General features: G+C 35.6%; 6 protein-coding genes across 6 annotated transcripts; 4 read left to right on the forward strand and 2 right to left on the reverse strand.

Annotated features, from left to right (window-relative positions):
* Positions 1–1,719: 1,719 nt before the first annotated feature.
* Positions 1,720–2,502, forward strand: LOTGIDRAFT_169542 (hypothetical protein; the record flags this gene model as incomplete). Its single annotated transcript, XM_009067842.1, has 1 exon — positions 1,720–2,502. One exon carries the CDS (start codon positions 1,720–1,722, stop codon positions 2,500–2,502), a length of 783 nt encoding a protein of 260 aa, XP_009066090.1.
* Positions 2,503–3,680: 1,178 nt separating this feature from the next.
* On the reverse strand, positions 3,681–5,434 carry LOTGIDRAFT_95116 (hypothetical protein; the record flags this gene model as incomplete). The annotated part of the gene is made up of 4 exons (XM_009067843.1): positions 3,681–3,935; positions 4,373–4,501; positions 4,738–4,845; positions 5,042–5,434. Coding segments are annotated over 4 exons (885 nt in total), but the record flags the coding sequence as incomplete, so codon positions are not given.
* A 592-nt stretch (positions 5,435–6,026) lies between these two features.
* Positions 6,027–8,013, forward strand: LOTGIDRAFT_169544 (hypothetical protein; the record flags this gene model as incomplete). Its single annotated transcript, XM_009067844.1, has 4 exons — positions 6,027–6,197; positions 6,462–6,570; positions 6,878–6,987; positions 7,810–8,013. 4 exons carry the CDS (start codon positions 6,027–6,029, stop codon positions 8,011–8,013), a joined length of 594 nt encoding a protein of 197 aa, XP_009066092.1.
* Positions 8,014–8,887: 874 nt separating this feature from the next.
* On the forward strand, positions 8,888–12,064 carry LOTGIDRAFT_169545 (hypothetical protein; the record flags this gene model as incomplete). Its single annotated transcript, XM_009067845.1, has 1 exon — positions 8,888–12,064. The coding sequence occupies one exon, from the start codon at positions 8,888–8,890 to the stop codon at positions 12,062–12,064; it is 3,177 nt and encodes a 1,058-aa protein (XP_009066093.1).
* Positions 12,065–12,379: 315 nt separating this feature from the next.
* Positions 12,380–16,133, reverse strand: LOTGIDRAFT_197498 (hypothetical protein). Its single transcript, XM_009067846.1, has 5 exons — positions 16,007–16,133; positions 15,445–15,538; positions 15,129–15,185; positions 14,081–14,193; positions 12,380–13,817 (listed from the first exon to the last, which is right to left on the reverse strand). The coding sequence occupies exons 1-5, from the start codon at positions 16,024–16,026 to the stop codon at positions 13,466–13,468; spliced, it is 636 nt and encodes a 211-aa protein (XP_009066094.1). The 5' UTR covers positions 16,027–16,133; the 3' UTR covers positions 12,380–13,465.
* A 495-nt stretch (positions 16,134–16,628) lies between these two features.
* On the forward strand, positions 16,629–18,494 carry LOTGIDRAFT_133932 (hypothetical protein; the record flags this gene model as incomplete). Its single annotated transcript, XM_009067847.1, has 6 exons — positions 16,629–16,853; positions 17,118–17,210; positions 17,386–17,457; positions 17,575–17,637; positions 17,985–18,161; positions 18,390–18,494. The coding sequence occupies 6 exons, from the start codon at positions 16,629–16,631 to the stop codon at positions 18,492–18,494; spliced, it is 735 nt and encodes a 244-aa protein (XP_009066095.1).
* Positions 18,495–20,708: the final 2,214 nt, after the last annotated feature.

The following is a 20,708-nucleotide window of genomic DNA, read 5'->3' on the forward strand; positions in this document are numbered from 1 at the left end:
ACCTGCTAATTAGAAATATAGATTTCATACATAACAACAGTATTTCATATTAATATTGGAAATTGTTTTTATATTAAAGGGATTGTAAAGAAGTTTTCTATATTTTTTATATGTATATCGGGGACACTGATAGCATCGATTTACACCATTCCAATTTTCAATCAGACGTCTGTGGTTCCTGCAATTCCACTAAAACTGAGTGTTTGATGATGTCACTAATCGCAAAGGGCCTCTTTTGATACAAGCATATTTCGCAAATAGTTTTAATGGAATTGCAGGAACCACAGACGTCTGATTGAAAATTAGAATGGTATAAATTGATACTATCAGTGTCCACAATACACATAAAAAATTTAGAAAACCTCGTTACAATCCCTTTAAGCAGTATATATAAACATAAGAAATAAGAGTACATGCTTGTATTCAGAATTTAATCCTTAGAGCCGAGTGTTTACGGTTGTTAAACCTCACGTGCTCATGTGCTCACGTGTTTAGAGTAAATTTATTAGCTTTATCATTGGAATTATTATTCATTTAGTTATTGCTTAACCCTCCCACTGCTAGAAGACTATATAATATGGGATTATAGCCATTTAGGATCTGGTATATATAAGGTTAATGTGAAAAGATGATTTAAAGATGGGTTCCCTTGAAAATGAAAATGCTAATACTTATATGAATAGAAAGTACAGGTGTTCTAATGATTTGGAAAAATACCAGTTTGTCTCACATGTCCATAATTAATTCATAATTAGCTAAATTAGAAGAGAATTACCAGCAGAATTCCAATGAGTGACCGATCAAGAAAGGTCAAAAAGTCTTTTTTTGTTTATCCAGACTGTACATACATGGACATTTATGAATGGTTAAAACTGTTAATTATATGCAATAAGAGCATAATGATATGATTAAGAATACATGATAATTCATTAGAAACACCAATTAATCAAATAGTTTGCTTAATTTGACACTGAAAAATAAGGAAACCCATCTTTAATCACGAGGAACTGGTCTATTGGTTGAATCATTTACAGACTTACTGCTGTTAGGTTGATAAGCATAGAACAATAATAATTATTGGAAAATTTATTAGCACAGCTTGTGTGTCATTCGTTGATTATATCTGAACCTTGTTATTTGTTTTGAACTGTGCTTAGGAAAGCAGTTGTTTGGCATACCTTAGTTGTAAAAATAGAAAACTTCTAGCATATTAAATTCCACAGAAGCACTGGCTGATAACTTGGTTGAATTTGCATTGTGATCATATAATTATTGAAACATATTATTTGGCTTGAGTTGTGTTGAGGTTAATAGTTGTTTGGAATACCTTCAGACATAAATAATTCCACAGAAGCACTGGCTGATAACTGTGTGAATTTGAAAATCATTGAGTTGTGATGAGGATAATAGTTGTTTGGAATACCTTCAGGCAAAAAATGATTCCACAAAAGCACTGGCCTAGTATCGTGTTTGATAATGCTGTGTTGGATTTGAACTGAGTGATAAAAGGTTACCATGGAAATTTGTAAAAAACTGAACGTGTTATAGAGGTCGTTTAGTGGAAATACATTTGTGTTGGTGATTCTTGTATTCGAAATCAATATTTTGTGTTTATAACAATGGATTATATCAAAATAATAACCAGAATAGTTTCACAGAAGCACTGATCTAGGATCTTATTTGATAATGCTACTTGGAATTTTGTGATTAAAGGTTTAAATGGAACGCCAGATTGAAAAAACTCCATTTTTGGCGGGACCAGAAGATCCTGCGATAATGATACGTAACAGAAATTTAAGGAACCTGAATCCATTACCGCCAATTTCATACACACGTCATAAAGATGCAGGCCAAAATAACAAAATGGAGGAAGCGAATATAAATAGTGCCTTACAACCTCTACAGATTCATGTGCCTAAGGGAGACAGGAAGTGGGCGCATAGTTACCACAAGCCATGTATCCTTCCGCCAATCCAACAATCATTGAAAAATTCTGTTTGCGATATTCAAAATGCTCAAAATGAAAACAGTGACCTTTACGAACATAGTCAAAACAATACACGTAAAAAAGTGGCCTTGATTACCGAGAAAATACAATATTTAAATCACGTGCAAGCACATGCAGATCTCACAGAGAAAAACTGCGTGACTCCAGCCATTAATATTCGCCATGTTATTCCAAACCTGGAGGCCTTGAACTTTGACTCCAACCACACATTTCCAGAAAAAAGTTCGGAAGTTTCTACAGCAGACGAACCAGTCGTTGAAAAAAGTTTGGAAATTGTGCGAACCGAAGCAATTACAAAATTTTTGAATTCCAGGTCCAGTAACAGACGGAACGCTGTTTGTAAAATACTTGATGAAATGGTCACCAATGGTCTGGGGGAATACTACAGGCGTTTGTCCATCAACGCATTAATTTCTGTTTTTCCAGACATGAATATAGAAATAGAAAATCTACAACATTTGGAAGCGAAATCAGCAGGTTTTACCTCTTTTTAATTTAATGTTGAGTTGATTTGTGTTTTTTATATATTATGTTATTTTTATGTACAACTCGATCTGTGAGGGCTATATCCTGCTATAGAAGCACTGGCCAAGGTCACAATAAGAGAAGTAATAAAGATTTTGAAAAGACTTAAATTATCAATTATGTAAAAAGTAAGGAAGGCATATATCACAAAATGCAGTGGTTTGATTGGATTATATGCCAGCGAATACAGCCAATCAGAGCCCTCGACTGAATGGCTGTAAATATTATGGCTTTGTCTTTATAAATTTTCTGTCGAGGCTCCTCCAAAGAGAACTATACCAGATCAATTTATGCCTGACGAAACAAATCAGCCAAGATGCTAGAAGCAGATAATAGGCCTTCTCCTGGGGAATTTGAAATCAGAACGGCTACAATATGAAACTAATGACCTTGAGGTTAATCCATTAGGCTGAAGTCAACAAATCAATATCTCAAACAATTACTCAGTTAACAGGCTTGAAAAATCAATAATTTTTTATAACTGTTCCTAACAAGCAATTAATGAGCACTATTTAATGATTACCACTTATCACTGACCTACCATTGTTTTATTGTTTAAAGGGACAGGTGAGCCATTTAGGGGAGTTGATTTAAGTCTTGAATGCAAATGCAGAAGTACTAGAAATGTATGAAAATCACATTATTCCTTTAAAAATATCTCAAACTAGGAATTTTACTCACTATTTCTTATCTATATATGGCAGTGTCTCTAGAAAAGTCATTTAGGCATTGATTTCAAGCATTCTAATTTTCAGTCAGACTTTTCTGGTTCCTGCAATTCCACTAAAACAATAATCTCTATATGACTTAGTGATGACTTGAATATCAATAACATTAAGTCACAATGGACGCAAAATAACTTTGCCACCCTTACTACGTATGATGACTTTAGTTCCAATTTAAGTCACAAACCACACAAAATCACCGATGACTTAGCGAATGACTTAGTGATGACTTTGATTCCAATTATGTCATATTAAAGTCACAGGTTCAATGATAATTTAATACAATTTAATATCCATAAATCCACCTCATTATAATCCACCTCACTTTCTAATATATTAAACAAGGGCAATAACTCCTGAGGGTTGTAAGGCACTCCTAGCAGCACTCCAAACTTTCCAGAATGCGGGAAATTAACTGTGGTCCTAATATCCTGAATTATTCCTTTTTCGACCAGAATGTCCAGTTCACAAAAGCATTGCTTTGAGTCTAAATCCCTCACAAATGATTTGCTAATCATAAAATTAGGAGTCTTTCCGAAAATCCAAGAAAATGTTTTGAGTTCCGCAAGAATTTTAGTAAAACCAGGAAAACTGATTTCGGATGGAAAAACATTTTCAATTTTAGGAATCTGGAGTAGAAAATAACAAAAAAAATATTTAAAAAAAAGAGAAAAAGACTATCATCTAACCTAGGCCAGTGCTTTTATGAGTTTATGTTCTCATCACCATCTAACACACCAGAGATTGCCTAATTGTTTGGGCAGGCAAAGTAAAAAAATAACACGTAGACCCAACAAATAAAAAGCTAGGAATATGAATTTGCTGGTAGGCCTATACCAAGCATTAGACCTTGTGTTAGCGCTGGAAAGGGAAGAAATTTGATTGGCTGTTGGTGTTATGAATCAGAATGAAAGTTATTTAGAGAAGGTGTAAGATCCTAACTGGAGTGGTTGAGTAAAAATTAAAGCTTAAAAATTTATGGTATGAAAGTTTGAAAGAAAAAAGAAACAAAGTTCCCAATATAAGAGCAAGTTAAAGGAATACTACCTCATATAATTTCCTGTTTTGGTCAGTCTAAGCGGGGGAATTCCTTTAATATAAATTTTCAACTTACTATTTGATGGTGAAGAAATTTGCCTGAGATGGCTTTAATGACTTTATCTACAGTGAGGTCTTCATCTGCTTCATTTAAATTCATTACATTTGATATCACACTTGCTGTTGCTTTCGTTTTAACTCCAGTCTGGAAAAATAAATATAACTTTTATAGAGTTCACATAGCCAAAATTGATAGCCCATGATTTAAAATTGATATAAGAATCAAAGCCACAATGGAAAAATACCTGATTAGGCTAATGAAGATTGGTAACACATTTCAGTGTGCAATGAGGGAAATTTGCCCATAGTCTCCCTTTTCTATTCCCAACTGTCGATAACATCTCAGGTTGTCCAGAAATAAAAAAATTGGTGCAGACTTACCATGGGCGACTGTAGATACTGACTCAAGTTATTTTTATCAACGTCTACCAATAGAGTAAAATGATGGTAAGATTTATCTCCCCCTAGTTTAGCAGCTGTACCAGAAACCTACAAAACAGAACATGAAAAATTATGATGGCGCTTGATTTGAGATTCCGTCTCTTCCAATTCTGTCCTCAATCGAACGGTATGAAAGCGGATATGGCACATTCAAACTTTTCCTTCTCGGCCATTTTGAATTCTGTCTACACCTACTCTTTTTCTAATTTGAAGACTAAAGGGAGATAATTAAAAAATTCTGCACCTTATAAAGTCCATTTAAAATGATATCTTCTCTTTGGTTGATTGTTAAATCAACATCCCACTTGGACTTGACAGCATCCACGACTAATTCCAGATTCTTCTTACGATTGTACAATTTTCGTGCCATCAGAAACGAACAGTTTAAATTCCCTTCATCATGGTAAACAGCCCCACCTCCACTATTCCTTCGGGCTAGGTCTACATCATCTTTGACTACCGTATTAACATCACATTCGTACCAAGGGTTTTGATGACGCCCTATCACAATGGCTGGAGTGTTCTTCCACATCAATAAATAAGACTGATTGTTCAAGTCTGCATTTTTGTATAACCAGTCTTCCAGAGCTAAATTTTCAAAAATGTTTCGGGATCTTGAGACAATCACAATCTTCTCTGGTTTTAAAGTAGAATACTTTCTGGTGAATATCCTGGATGAAAATTTGAAGATTTCTGGAGAGGATTTGAGTATCATCATTTTAGACCCTAAAAAAGAGAATGGTAGTCAAAAATTAAAATCAAATGCCTCTGCTGCTAAATTTGGAGGTGGGGGGAGGGGGAGCTCTAACTTTTAACTTTTAAAGCCGGCTTCACAACTCAGTAGGCTACTCAGCACTTGTCATGCGTAGTTCTGATGAAAATCATGGTCAGCAAATACCATCCATGGCCATTAAGTCTCAATAATTACCTGTTAAGACGATCGTATTCACTGTTAATTAAAATACATTCATTTTTGCCTCCTTCATTCAGTTTGTTTACATTTTGCACATGCAACTTCCGGTCGGCTGCCATTAATATTATGGAGTTATGATTGCCACAAGAAAAGAAACTATTTGAATTTAAAGCTTACGTCCTTTTAATTGCCATCCATGCTTTCGGAGTAAATTATGGCCCAAAACATTGTGACAAAATACGGACAATATTGGTCAAATGATGGCAAAACAGATTTACGTTTCGTCAAAACCAAATCAAAATTTTCATTTTCCAAGATGGAAGCCTCCATGGAAGCTTTCCAGAAATGGTTGGATGAAAAATTATTGAGTTTAGACCCTAACACAGACACTGAGGTGTTTGGAACGTACATTATTGGTATTTTGGAGAGCGAGTCTGATGAAGAAGAGCAGAAAGAGTCCATGGCCGTCTTTTTTTCTAGTCTAATAGTAAGAATACCCTCCAAAAATTGTTACCCCCCCCCCTTCCTTTTTTTGAAAATGAACTCAGTAGTGAGGGACGTATGGTGGAATTCTTTGGTATAAATGGATGGCCTGCCAGTGAAGCAAAACTATTTTCCATATGATATAGTGAAGGAGATTGTTAGCCTTTGTAAGCCTTAAGGACACTCATAGCTTGCTTGTGATAGCACCATCCTGATTTTCAGTCAAAAAAGATTCTTTAGACTTTGGAATTCATTTTCATTCTTACAGGAATCAGGCTGTGAAGAGGCTAGTATAGAAATTTACGATAAATGGAAAGAGTTTGAAAAACAGAAAGCAGAAGAAGAGAGTAAAAAACATCCCAAGCCTGATATTACAGGTAACAAAAAACTACTCTGATTTAGCAAATAAACTCTACCGAACAGATTGTGTCATATTGATAGTAAGAGCACATGTTTGGAGTCCATTAAAGTTTAAGGGGTGTCAGATAGATGACTGGCACACTATTTCCAATGGAAATCTAATTTAAAAATTTATTACTTTCATTTGAATGGAAAGTGCAACAGGTTTTCTCTCTAGTAATTGATTTTCTCAAAATTGAATGCGAGGTCATTGAATCATTGCAAAAACTAATTAAAAAAGTAGATATAAATTATTTATTTTTTAAATTTTGTGTTCCATTTTAGATAAACTTGGTGAAATCTTTGAGAAGCAGAAGTTAGAAGTTTCTAAAGTCAAATCAAAATCGAAAGATGAGAAGGCTCGAAAGGAAGCCATTTTAAATCAATATTGTATGGTACCAAGTGGCTCTGAAACGTATCCTTGTATCTTAATGTTGTCTTATACCTTGACATCATAAGCCACTTATCTCTGAAGTTTGTAATTTCTGCGATTTGGTTTGCTTTTACATTAGCAAATACAACCAATAAAAGGCCTGGACAAAAAGGTTGTAAACAATAAGCAATGATATTTACATTCTTTCTGTCAAGGGCTCTGACTGGCTGTAATTCCTAGTGTACAATCCAATCAAATCGCTGGATTCCATGATAAAAGAAAAAGTGCCTATTGATATCAAGACAAAGATCTAAGGTGGCTGCATGCCAAGAATCCTGGTTGAATAAAATCAATTGGCATGTCCAAGCTGAAGATGTAGCAGTAGACTATGATATTATGAGCTTTTAAACAAAAATCCAATCATTTTTAGCCAGTTAGTGGTTAGCTTCTCTTTCTGTAATATTTTTGTGAAATATATGAATCTATTTTCCTGAGCTATATTGTAGAGAATCTGATGAAGAGATAGAAACTGTTAGTCAAGGTTCAACTGGTGGTAAACACATTACTAATGTTGATGATTGTATCCTTTTAAAAATAATATTAAACTTTGCAACTTAAGCTGTTGTAATGGTGATGTCACACATTGTTTAGCAGAAATCTTTCTAACAACCTTATTAAATTTCTCAAAGCAGGGCCAACCTCCATGAAAGATATTTGGCCAACTACCAGCTGGTGGAAAGTCACCTTTTTTTTGTTTGATTTAAGTTGTTATTTTGGTAAAGTATGATCATTACATCTTTTTTAGATTTTAACCGAATACACTTTATTTTATTTTCTTAACTAGAGATTTTTAGTTTTATCAGCATTTAAAAACACAAACTCTGAAGATGTAGCAGCTAAAGAAAGGGCTAAAAGAGATGCAGCCAAAGCGGAATCGGACAGAAAACGTGAAAAAGATAAACTAGATCGCGAGACCCAGAAAAATAAACAGGCAGATAGAAAGGAGGCTGAGAAAAAACGTACACAAAAGGGAGAAAGACGGCGGTAACATTGGTGGAGAAAGCGTTCGGTCTAATCATCTTCCTCCCTCAAATTCAGAGTTATGATCCTTATTACTCCCCAGGGGTAAAAAAAGAGACAAAATTTCCTGCGGATTAAGAATGTTTGAAATTATTACCCTTATTGTTTGTTTGTTTTCTTCCATCTTTATAAATTATTGTAAAAATGTAAATAAAAACCACAATAAAAAGAATAAATGATATCTTATGGTGAAGTCCCTTTTTTTTATATAGGTGGCGCTTGTTTGGAGAGTTCTGAGAAGGTTCTGTCTGTTCCAATTCTGCCGCCAATCAAATGGTATGAGAGCAGATATATGTACCATCAAAATTTTCCCATCAATTTCCTCTTCCGCCATTTGCATTTGTCTACACCTACTATTTTTTCGGCACACTTGGAACAGGTTCTGAACTTTTAGCTTATGTCCAAATCTCTTGTTTTAAAGAAAAAGTGTAGTGCCAGTGCTTCCGAGAGGCCCCTCATATCAAACCAACCCTGAATGGCAGGAGCAGATCTCTTTATTTGTGACCTAAGCCAGTGACCTAAGCCTACATAGGTGTATTTATGAAATTCATTTGACCCCAAATGAATGTGAGCCTTTAAGAAATACAGATTTCTAATCTATTTGTCCAATATGGTTATTCTTGCATACTAACGACTCCCAAAACAATCAAAAATGTAATGATTTCACACCAAAAGTGAATCCAAAACCTATTTTTACACCTGCCATATAACAAAACCAAATCGAATTTTACACTACACCTTCAATGGAATGCATCCAAGATGGCGGCGTATACAAATGTTTTGACTTCCGGTGATGATTAATTTTTGAATATTTTGCTAATATATTACATTATTTGTGCGTCATGGACCCTGGAAGTGTTGGAACAAGTCTGCACTTCGATGGCAGAGAAGTTCAGAATCTCCAGGAACTGGAATATCAAAGAGAGGAAGAACAGCAACAAGATGAACTCCGTCAAATGTTGACCAATGCTTTCGATTTAATGGATGAAGATATTTTATCGGAAACTTCTGAAGAAAACGAGAGTCACGATGGTGGTAGCTTTCAAGGTGATTCATCTTTTAATCAGGGACATCATGGAGACAATGACAAACATTCTGAAAATCACAGAAATGGTGCCTTATATTCACAAAATGACCAGTTTCAGCACCAGGCAAATCAACAAAATTTTCACCCACTTGATCCATCCCATTCTCATCAGAATGAAGTGATTTCAGAATATCCACAACCTCACCAAGTTTTGAACAACAGAAACTTTCAACCATTCTCTACCACAAATTATCAGCAGCAGTTTTCATCACTCCCATCCAATAATGTTGATCCAAGAACCGAGCAGTTGGGCCATGTTAGGAATAATCATCCTGAAATTGAGGCCAGAGAATCCTACCCTAACAACAGACCAGCAGATTATTACACGCAGAATAATTATGCAGAAAATTTCAATCACTACGCAGAAACCCCAGAACCTCATCCTCAACCTGATGCTGGAAATGGTTACTTCACGGAAAATCGTTATAATTTCGAAGGACGGAGTAGTTTAGACATCTCCTATCCGAATCCAGTCACCCAACCACTAGAAGCTCCTGAAAACAATCCACTTTATGGCAGAACAAGCCAGGACTTTGATCAACAATATCACAATCAATTCCAGCAAAGAAATCTGGCAACAGATCATCAAGTTTTGAGACGCCAGAGTCAAAGTGTCGAAGATTTCCACAACATTCCATCTCATCAATTTTCACGCACGAGTTTAGACCAAGATCATTATAGACATCATCAAAACAAGGTACCTCATCATCAGTTCCAACAAGCTGGTCAAGACTTCCTTTCCCATGATCATCCTCCACATCCAAACCAGTTTCAGAATTTTGACACACACCAAAACGGCTATACCGAACCAACCAACCAGTACCAAGATGTTCCACACAAGGTTCAATACCACACTGACGATGATGACAGCTTACCCAATAAGAGAAACGCTCCAGAACCTCATGTACTAGATTCATATTCAGACGAAATCCAGCAATTAAAAATCCTGAACAAAGCTCGAGCTCATGAAGCTGAAGAACTCGCTCACAAATATGAAACTTTGAAAACGGAATCGGCACGCGAGATGCGAATATTCAAACATCAAATGACTCTTTTAGAAGAAGAGAAAGAACGCTTAAAGAAATTAAATCGTCAACTTGAAGAATCCACTAAAGGCGTGACAGAAGAAAATAATACTTTGAAAATGAATTTGGAAAAGCAAGAAAACGAAAGTAGAAGGCTAGCGGAAATTCGCGAAGATATGGTTAAGAAATTGACAGCTGCGGAAACCAGTATTGAAAATCTTAATTACCAAATCATGGATTTACAACTTTCAGATTCCCAAAATAAACATCGACAGCAAAATGAAATGATGATCACAGGCCTTCAAGAAAAATTTGATCAAGAACGTCTAGTCTTGAACGAAAAACTAGATAAAGCGTTTCAGGTCATCTCTGAGAAGGAAGACGCCATCGATTCTCTGAATAAGGAACTCCAGGAAGAAAGAATGAAGGCATCGCTCCTGGAAAAGAATGAGAGCCTGCGAGGAGGTGGGGAACTTTATAAAAGTCTGCAGCAAGAAGTTCAAGAGCTTAAAGAACAAATCAAGCATTCCAAATCTGCTAGTCGTCTTGGGACATTTTCCAAATCTTCGGAACTCTTAGAGCATGTTCAAGATGATTCCATGGTGGACCTTGGCATTAGAAAAACTCTTCATTTTAATAGCACACCTAATATTAGTCACCTAGATGATCAGCATTCTGAAAAAATCATGGCCGAACTTCGACACGAGATTGAAAGCAACCACTCCACTATTAAAAAACTGCAGGATTTAGTCGAAAGACTTCAGAGAGATTTGACCAACGCCAACTGTCATGTGGAAATTTTACGCAAGACATTGGAATCGAGTGAAAAGACAAGGAAAGATGGCGACGAAATTGAAAAACGTTTACAAGAAATGGTGGAAAACGAAGAGAAATTAATCACCATTAACAACGACTTGAATCAAAAATTAGGGAAATTGGAAGAAGAGACCAAAAATATGGTGACACAGTCAGAATTGGACACAGCTTTACAAGAATTGGACAAAATTAAAGAAATGTATGTCACAGAATGTGAGGAGAGAGAAAAACAAGAAAGACAACTCTGGACAGAATATGAAGACAAGTTAAAGACCACAAAGGATTCTTTTACCGAGACTGAAAAAGATCTTCATAAGGAAATTCAGAATCTGCAAATGAAAATCAGCGCTAAAGAGGAAATCATTAAAGAGATGGAAATCAAGCAATTGACTGCCAAATATTCCAAACCCAACGATTCCAGCTTCGTTGAGAACCTGAATTCTGGTCCAGATGAGAAACTCCAAACCAAAACTGAAGCGAAGAGTCTACCAGGCTTGCCGAAAAACAAGCATGAGAAAGCACCGAAAGACCCTGGAAGTGATGATAGTAAAGACAGTTCCTTAAATAACAGCTTCTTGAAGAATTTGACGTGTAATTCGGAAAAGAGTTTTGAGAAGAGCGATGACTCACGAATGTCATCTTGCAGCAAATCCAGTATGGCCGAACGAGCCATGAAAGACATAAAGAAACAACATCAAAATGAAATCGAATATGTACGCAATGTTTTAATTGAAGAAAACAAAACCATGTCAGTGGAATTTCATCAAAAAATGTTGGAAATGAGGGAGAGCCATAAAAACTACATCCAAAAATTGAAACAGGATTTCCGAATGGAGAAGGAAGCCATGGTAACGGATTTTGAAAAGAAGCAGCAGATCTATTTAAACCACTCTAAACCAAACTCTCAACTTGTGGCCCAGCTTCAGTCCCAGTACTTAGAAACATTGAACAAGATAAAATCTACAGTATTAAAACACGTGAAGGACAGTAATTTAAGGGCGGCAGAAAGATTGAAGCACGAGTTGTGTACAGAAAGACGTTTAGATAAGGCTCCGGTTGATACCACACTCGATGGTACGCTACAAGAGTAAGTATCAGTTCAAATTAATGAGGACAGGCAACACTATGCAGTGTGCAATGAGGGAAATTTTCTCTAGGCCTTCAGCATTAGTTCAGATACTATTTTCTTATTTTCAATTGGAGCAAAAGATCTTGAGCATATAGATTTTTTGTCCGATCGAAACGGATAGAAGCTTTTTTCACCTCAAACCCTAGACGTATTAAATTTGGCAGCATTGAGCAACATTTGCCAATCATGGTGAAATTAATGGCCAAATGATAATTACATTCTTCTCCATTTCAGCTATTTATGAAGAAAGGTGATAAAATACCGAAATGGAGGCTCTGAGATACTGACCAAGTGCTGTGTATATTTATTCAAAATGTGCTGCAATTCAATTGTGCTGGACTCACAGACTCGCTGATCCATGGCCAAACCTTTTGGCAGTGATATTTTTCGCGTCTGTAATCATCTTAGCATTTAATCATACATTTCATGCAAATCTGGATATAGTGTGCCAGTCATCTTTTGGACCCCCCTCAACTTTATATTGAACTCTTCCTCACATGCATACTTTGTATCAATAAGGAAGGGAATATGTATACTTGGAAGAGCTCATTTGTAAAATTAGGGGTGTTCTTTCTGTTGCTTGTCATATTCTATCCAGCCTTGATTCCATGCATTTATATTTTAACAAAGATATTTGTGACAGCCTGTAGCACACAGGGCCTCAGTTTATTGTCCCATCCGAACGACTAGACACCTAATTGTGCATGGATGTACATGAATATCTTTGCAAACTTTGTTTCCTTACTTTAACTGGATGACATCTGTCAAAAAAAGAGAGCTGAAAAGAGTCAGCTCTGGCAAAAAAATGATGTACTTTTTATACAACTAGAAATGATACTACCTTGAAAGTAAAAGAATCTTATTGTAATTTATTATATAGTAAAATGAAATGTACAAAATTGTCCGTCCCTAATAAATATTTATATAACATATTAAGTTTATTTTTGTCTTCGAATAAACGATTAAAAATGGTGGTTGGGGATAGACACCTTTTGGATTCAAAAGCATCGGACATTAAAATTACACAAAATAAAATTCAGTACTTTGGTTAATTGGACAAATGGGGGTACAAACAAATTTTCTAGGGTGGAAAGCCAACCTTGTAGCCTCTCGAGAACCAATTAAAATGAACAATATCAAGAAGAAAAACTGGCCAAAAGATATAAAAAGCTACTAAAAAAACATTAATTATAAAATTACAAGTTATATACATGTCTTGGAATGTCTAAAGTGGAATTGCAGGAACCATAGACATCTGATTGCAAATTTGAATGGTGCAAATTGAAGCTGTAATTAGATACACATAAATAGTCTTTACAATTCCTTTAACAAAAATATTTGCACTATAAAATTATCATAAAATTCAACAACAACCTTTCTTAGCTGTTGCACGTTTCGGTTCCTTTTCATACAAGTCCACGGTACTAGTACTTAGTCCAAACTTGCTTCTTTGATCCCCCGATAAAGGGAGACAATATTGAAATATGCATTCAAACACCTCAGACACATGGCTGCCATCTTTGCTTGAGGTTTCAAAGTACGGTTCACATGCTAGTTTGGATATATCTAGTCCCTCGTTTAATTCATGAGCTAATTTTCTTCCTTCTTCCAGAGTTATGTCCCTTTCTTCTGGTGGAATGAGGTCCATTTTCGTTCCCACGACAATCTTCAGACATTTTTCAGTGGACGAATTAAGTAGTGGCATAAACCTAGCCCTGAAAATATTCCAAAATGGTGAATAATTTTAGCAGAGTTGAATAGAAAAGAAAGGAACCATTTTTCACAAGGATAACAATGAGGATTCTATCTGCCTGGTAAGATCTCCCTTAAGTCAAGAGGCTAATTTTCACTCCATGGTCTATGCATTTGTGTATGTATTCTGCGCAGTATGAGAAAAGGTGAGGTCTCATTCAAGGCAAAGACAATTTCTCACTCCATGGCCTATGTTTTTGTGTATGGATAATACAAAACTTCTTACCATAAAGATTCGAAAGTTTGTGGATTTGACATATCGTAAGCTAAGATGGCCGCCCCTGCGTTTCGACAGTAGAAATGGGAGAGTCCTGTATACCTTTCATCACCTGCCGTGTCCTAGAATACAAATATAGAGTAAAACGTTGTTAACAGCTAATTAACTTTTCATATGAGGAAGTATATCAATGATAAGTGAGTAATTATTTCATAATGAAAAGTTATATCAGATGTCTATTCCTTTGATTATTCAGTTTTAGAAGTCAAGTATCTTGGTGACTATACAGTGAGTCATTATAGAGATACATAAAATCACACTTGTAGGCTATATTGTTCAACCTCTCTTCTATTGTTTTACTCTATTTATAGCTCTAGACCATTACACTTTAGAGCTCTAGACCTTTACTCTTTAGAGCTCTAGACCTTTACTCTTTAGAGCTTGAGACCTTTACTCTTTAGAGCTCTAGACCATTACTCTTTAGAGCTCTAGACCATTACTCTTTAGAGCTGTAGACCATTACTCTTTAGAGCTCTAGACCTTTACTCTTCAGAGCTCTAGACCTTTACTCTTCAGAGCTCTAGACCTTTACTCTTTAGAGCTTGAGACCTTTACTCTTTAGAGCTCTAGACCATTACTCTTTAGAGCTCTAGACCATTACTCTTTAGAGCTCTAGACATTTACTCTTTGGAGCTCTAGACCTTTACTCTTCAGAGCTCTAGACCTTTACTCTTTAGAGCTCTAGACCTTTACTCTTTAGAGATTGAGACCTTTACTCTTTAGAGCTCTAGACCATTACTCTTTAGAGCTCTAGACCATTACTCTTTAGAGCTCTAGACATTTACTCTTAAGAGCTCTAGACATTTACTCTTCTGAGCTCTAGACCTTTACTCTTCAGAGCTCTAGACCTTTACTCTTCAGAGCTCTAGACCTTTACTCTTTAGAGCTCTAGACCTTTACTCTTAATGTCTAATCATTCAAATCATAGTTAAACAGAAGTCCATATTTGCACATCTAAACCACAGGGATTTGAGGCATAAAATTTAAAGAGACTTACCCACACAGCCACATTATAAGGGCCCCATTGTTTTAAAAAGAATGCTGCTCCAATTGTCTAAAATGAGATAGAAAAAAATTCATTAAAGTTTTTAATTAACCCTTTTAAAATATGTTCTGGTTGATTAAAAGGGCTGACACAGGTGTCAAAGGAACTGGCCAAGGTGTCAAAAGTACTGACTAGGGTGCCAAAGGGACTGACCAAGGTGTCAAAGGGACTGAATAAGGTGTCAAAAGAAACTGGCCAAGGTGTCAAAAGGAACTGACTAGGGTGCCAAAAGAACTAACCAAGGCATCGAAATTAGCATCGTACTCACCGGTTCATGTTTAATAAATTTATCCTCTATATAACGACAAACTAGAGACGTTTTACCCACAGCATAATCCCCCATTATTATCACCTTCAGATCTCTACAATATCAAATCATAAAACATACAATTAAATGGTCATCAGCTGAAGAAGCTCCATTGGAGCTGCCTGTGTCCCTTTTCAGAATCAGACATCTGCTTTCCCTAACCTACGAGCCTATCTTTATTTCCCAAGATGTCACTAACATTTGATCCAAGGTGTCCAGAAGGGTACTGCAATGTATAGAAGCAGTGACGTATTTTAACTTGGGATGCCTGATGCTTTCCGGGGGCCTCTGGAAACTCCAAGACCCCTATGCACTTCAGGCTTTGCTTCAGAGGGACATCCCTCATTTCAGCCCCCTCACCCTCCCCCCAGGGATTTTCTAGATACACCCCTATACAGAAATTGAAGAGGACTTCCTATCTGACAAAATGAAATGATGTTTCCAGCCCAAGACTGCCAAGAGGGTCACATATGAAACAAGTAAGTCCATCAAAATTCATAAACACTCAAGACTTTCAACTTACGGCTTTCTCTTCCCAGACATCTTGGGCGTCTGCTCGCCTAACTCTCACTCTTTTAATCAATGTTATTCATTATTTAAAACTTGGTAAAACTTTTCATTTTGACTAAAGGGCTTCCCTCAAATTCCTCATGACTAAAAATAGATTTAGTTGACCTAATTACGATTGACCCGACATCTGGGAGAAACTAGGTCAGGGAGCTTTCATTGAGCAATCTGTATAGATGAATAATTTTGCATTTTATTTCTGAAAAATCGCATATATATAAAAATAGTGACTAGAAATTGTTTTTTAATATACGTTGTGAAATAATGGTGCATATATATTAATTTTTTTAGATAAAATTTTTTTTTTCCCCTGGTACACAATGATTCGTCTGCTTACACCGAAACCGGTTTAATAAGTAGAGATTGAAAACCGAAAACGGTCTCAGTGTCACATGACAATTACAACAAACATGGCGCCGCCCGTTCCGCCCACTTCAGCTGAAGACTTTTCAAGTGGAAATACGTCTCAGGTATTGAAATCAGCTAATTTATTTTTGTTTAGATCTGTGGAATAAAGCTTAGTCTTCACAAAAATGAATATTTTGATTGCAAACGTCGTCCGATTTTGATCGTTTTCGATGCAATATTTCATTTTTAGTGTTTACTTTTCGCTACTTTCGGTTTCTCTTTTGACTTGTCATTTGATCAATATTGAATTTTTGGTCTTGTTTCAGACTGTGGGAGATACGTCTGCTGCACAAGCAAGTGGTGGACAAAATGGACCTCAAATTTGGGAAAGACCGTGGTCAGTGGATGAAATCAGAAAATCTGCTTACAATTGGACACTTGCAGGAGATGCAGGGGTAGGTTCAGCTTAAACAAAAAATCAATGATAATGTTTAGAGGTTAAAAGCTGATAACTGGTTCTCGAAAGCACTGGCTCTGTAAAAATAATTAATTAACTTGAGGGAATGGTACCTAAATTCTCAGTATATGACAATCCAGCTCCCAGCTGTATTCACTACCTCTTGTTTAAAGACAAGTTCCTTAGAAAATGCCATGATTTCGTTGAAGAACTTTTATCAAAGGATGATAATCAACAATAATTATTTTATTTCTATTTATAGTTGTTACAACACCTGCAGGAATTCTCACAGAGAATCATTTCCAGGACTCATGAAATTGAAAAATCAGTAGAAGGATTGGTTCATGAAGCCAAGGTGAGTTTTACTTTATTGATAATGAAATACTTTCTCCATTATAATTGATATACTTGCTCATATAAAAAGTTCATTACCTGCTACCAATGTATTGCCAATATGTTATTTGGGGTTTTGTTTTGTGTTTCCGATTGCTAGTAATTGGGTTTCTATTTGTTTGTTTGTTTGTTTACAGTTAACTGATGTCAGAGTAAACAATGTTTTTAATGGTTTTATGATGTTGGCTAATACACAGTTTGTAGAAAATGTAAGTATATCAAGGTTTACTTGTTCAGAGCCAGGTTGCAAATAAATATATTGATAAGTGTTCAGGGATTGTTGTTTCGAACCAAACTATAACTTTTGATTCTATTTTGTATTTTAGAGAGTCTACGATGAAGATGTGAATGCTATGGAGAAAAAACAAGATGAACAGAAAAAAGATCAGGTAAAAAAAATGACGAAACATCCTTTAGAAAAAAGTCTTTACCATCCATTTAAGAAACTAAATAGTGATGTTTTAAGAGTTTTGTAATAAGGAATCTGATTGGTTGATCAGTTATTATATTAACCAATTGAATCCATGAAATCTTATGTCGATAAAGCCTTGTTCGATAAAAGATTTGATTAAAAAAAGTATGCGATAATCATAAAACGAAAATGAAGAAATCTGATTGGTTAATCTTATTCCCAGATATTATATTAACCAATCAAACTACATGAAAACTGTGTTGCTATGGTTACAACAATTCCAACCAGCCAAAAGATTTGAGAAATAAATTGTATCTTTTCCAGGAAAAGACACGCGAGGAGCGTGAAGCAGAATTAATACCTAAAGTGACGGCAGCATTGAAATATGGTGTAGATGTGATCGACCAGGCGTTTGAAGCGTTAGATACAAACGTAGCTAATTCTGATTCCGAAGATGATGAAGATGTCAATTATAGGGTTGATCCCATTCTTGAGGCAAAGGTAGGTCTATCTTTTTGTTTGAATTAAAAATAAGGATGAATTAAGTGTGATATACCCGCAATTTGGATAATGAACTCTTCTGTATAAAAGATCAAAGATAGTCTAAAAGCATCTTGTTGTTTAAATGAAATGAAAAATTCTTGAATTTTTTCCTTCATTGTATACTGAAGGACATTGTCTTTCCATTAGAAAAGTCGTGAATATGATGATGGTTATTTTTTTCCACAGGATCCGTACGTGACAAGACCAATGCCATGTTTGATTGGTGGACCTGATTTCTTACAAGACGATAATGTTGGATTAACAGAATATGAATCAGGTAAATCTATTTGATTGTAGACTCACTACATTTTCAATCTTAGAGGTGATACATATGGCTGAAATTATAGGGAATATACGGTAGTTGTCTATGAACTATTTCACTGTCTTAGCAGACGACAATTCAACTTGCTACTGACTGAGCTAATCTTGAGAAGGATTTGAACCTTAGGCACCTAATTGTCTAGCAGACGACAATTCACCTCACTTCTGACTGATCTATTCCACTGTATTTTGTAGAAGAAGAACCAACAGATCATGGAAGTATAAGTGAAGACAGCCAGTCGGAAAAACAGGACATTGATACAGATTCAGAGGTTAGTCTGGTTTTTTTTTCAAAAAAGAATCCCTGTGAAATCTGAAAAATCCGTAAAATTTGTAAGAGTTTTCATTGTATTGGCTTATAAATACTATTTAAGAATGCATGGTTACGTTTATGTTGCTTTTTAACACTTGTATATGCATTTTATATCTTATGTTTGTTTATATATGCATGGTTATGTTATTTATTGTTTGTTTTGATGTTGTTTAGTTCAGTGATGATATGTCTGATGATAATTTGCCTTCCAAACGAAAACCTCGAGGTCTAACAAAATCATCTGGTTCAACGCAGGTATAGCTTTCATATTTCGTAACCTAACGAGCTGTTTTCATAGCTTGAATTTGTATAGCTTTTTGATAGCTTAACTTTATATAGCTTTTTCATAGCTTATTTTCAATCTGCATGGCTTTCATTTTGTCATTTTTGACTTTTTTGTACAAGAATATTCATGCTGAAACTTTGTAATTACTTTATTTTAGGACTCAGAGACTGAAGAATCCAGCGAAGAAGAAGATATGTTTAGTGAGAAAAAGAAATCTAGTCGTCATGACGATATTGATGATGTCAGTAGTCATAGTGATACACCTGACGACAGCGAAGAAGAGGAACAACCCGCTGCTGTCAAAAAGGTGACACATCATTTTTTGTTTTTGGAATTTAAAAAAAAAGACAGTTAAAAGTACGATTATCTTAGAATTCTTACTGAGGTTTCATGTTTGTTTCTCTCGAATTCAATATTAAATTTCTTTCCTTTGTTTTTATGTTTTGCAGCCAGCTGTCCCTGATTTTGCCTCAGAATTAGCCTCTAAGCTTGGTGTTCCATCTGCCAAGCCAGCACCTGCAGAGCCTATAGAGGAAACAGAACCCCAAGGTACAGCATTGAAATTATGGAAGGTTTACTGATTAAAGGGAGAAAACTCTACTTTATTACTGATTTTATACTACAGCCTACAATGAGGTTGTTTATTAAACTGCACTAGGCCCTTGTTATGAACCTTATAGGAGGTTTTGAAGCTATATTTGCCTTATGTAATGATTTAACCTTATCTTCACAATGCCAAGCTAGTACAAACTGTGTCTTATACCTTGACTGCAATAGCCACTTTTCTTGTATCACAGAAGTTTGTACGTTTGTTGGATTGTTTGCTACTGAAAACAGCCAATCAGAGCTTCAACAGAAAGACTGTAAACCATAAGCCGCAATGTTTAAATCTTTCTGTCGAGGGCTCTGATTGGCTGTATTAGCTAGCGAACAATCCAATCAAATCGCCGCATTGTGTGATACAAGAATAGGGTCCAAGGCAGTGGGTATGCAGTTCGTAATAGCTTGACATTGTGAAGATGCCTTCACCCTTATGTGATTCACTGTCTCTTTGTAAAGTAAAAATGGCCTGAAAACAAGTGACTGATAAATTGTATTTAATTTCAGAAAAAGTTGAAAGTAAGAAAAGTAAAAAGAGCAGAAAAGAGAGAAGTAAAAGTAAAATTAAAGAGGAATTAGGTATTTTTTTGGGGTACATTAATGAGATATGGTCGTCTGACACATGATTGAGTTTCATTTTAGCCATCCGTGACTCTTTTTAGAATGGAAATATAAGTGAGCAGTTCTACAGCAATTCAATGATTAAATGTTTGCGAAGGCCACTTCATTGTATGGCATGCTTTGAAGAAATTGTTATATTAATGTGCGTCTGCCTTTTTTTTCAGAGCCTGATTTATTTAGTGGAAGTGTACGAGAAGAAGAAGATGGACTATTTTCAAAGAAAGGGGGACTATTTTCTTCTGGTGGAGGGTTATTTGATGATGATGATAATGAAGGGGTAAGTAAATCAGTGACAAGTCTGAATTTTATTCCGCGAAATGGCCGCCACTATCATTTACGCTATCCTTTGATTCATTCTTGTTAT

This window comes from Lottia gigantea (genome assembly GCF_000327385.1).
Source record: "Lottia gigantea unplaced genomic scaffold LOTGIsca_87, whole genome shotgun sequence".
Classification (NCBI taxonomy): domain Eukaryota; kingdom Metazoa; phylum Mollusca; class Gastropoda; family Lottiidae; genus Lottia; species Lottia gigantea.

Coding starts and splice junctions, on each gene's coding strand:
- LOTGIDRAFT_197498 (XM_009067846.1), bottom strand. CDS start 16,026: ATGTCTGGGAAGAGAAAGCC. Junction 15,186..15,444: donor AATTTATTAAACATGAACCG/GTGAGTACGATG, acceptor ATCTCATTTTAG/ACAATTGGAGCAGCATTCTT. Junction 14,194..15,128: donor CTTATAATGTGGCTGTGTGG/GTAAGTCTCTTT, acceptor TTTGTATTCTAG/GACACGGCAGGTGATGAAAG.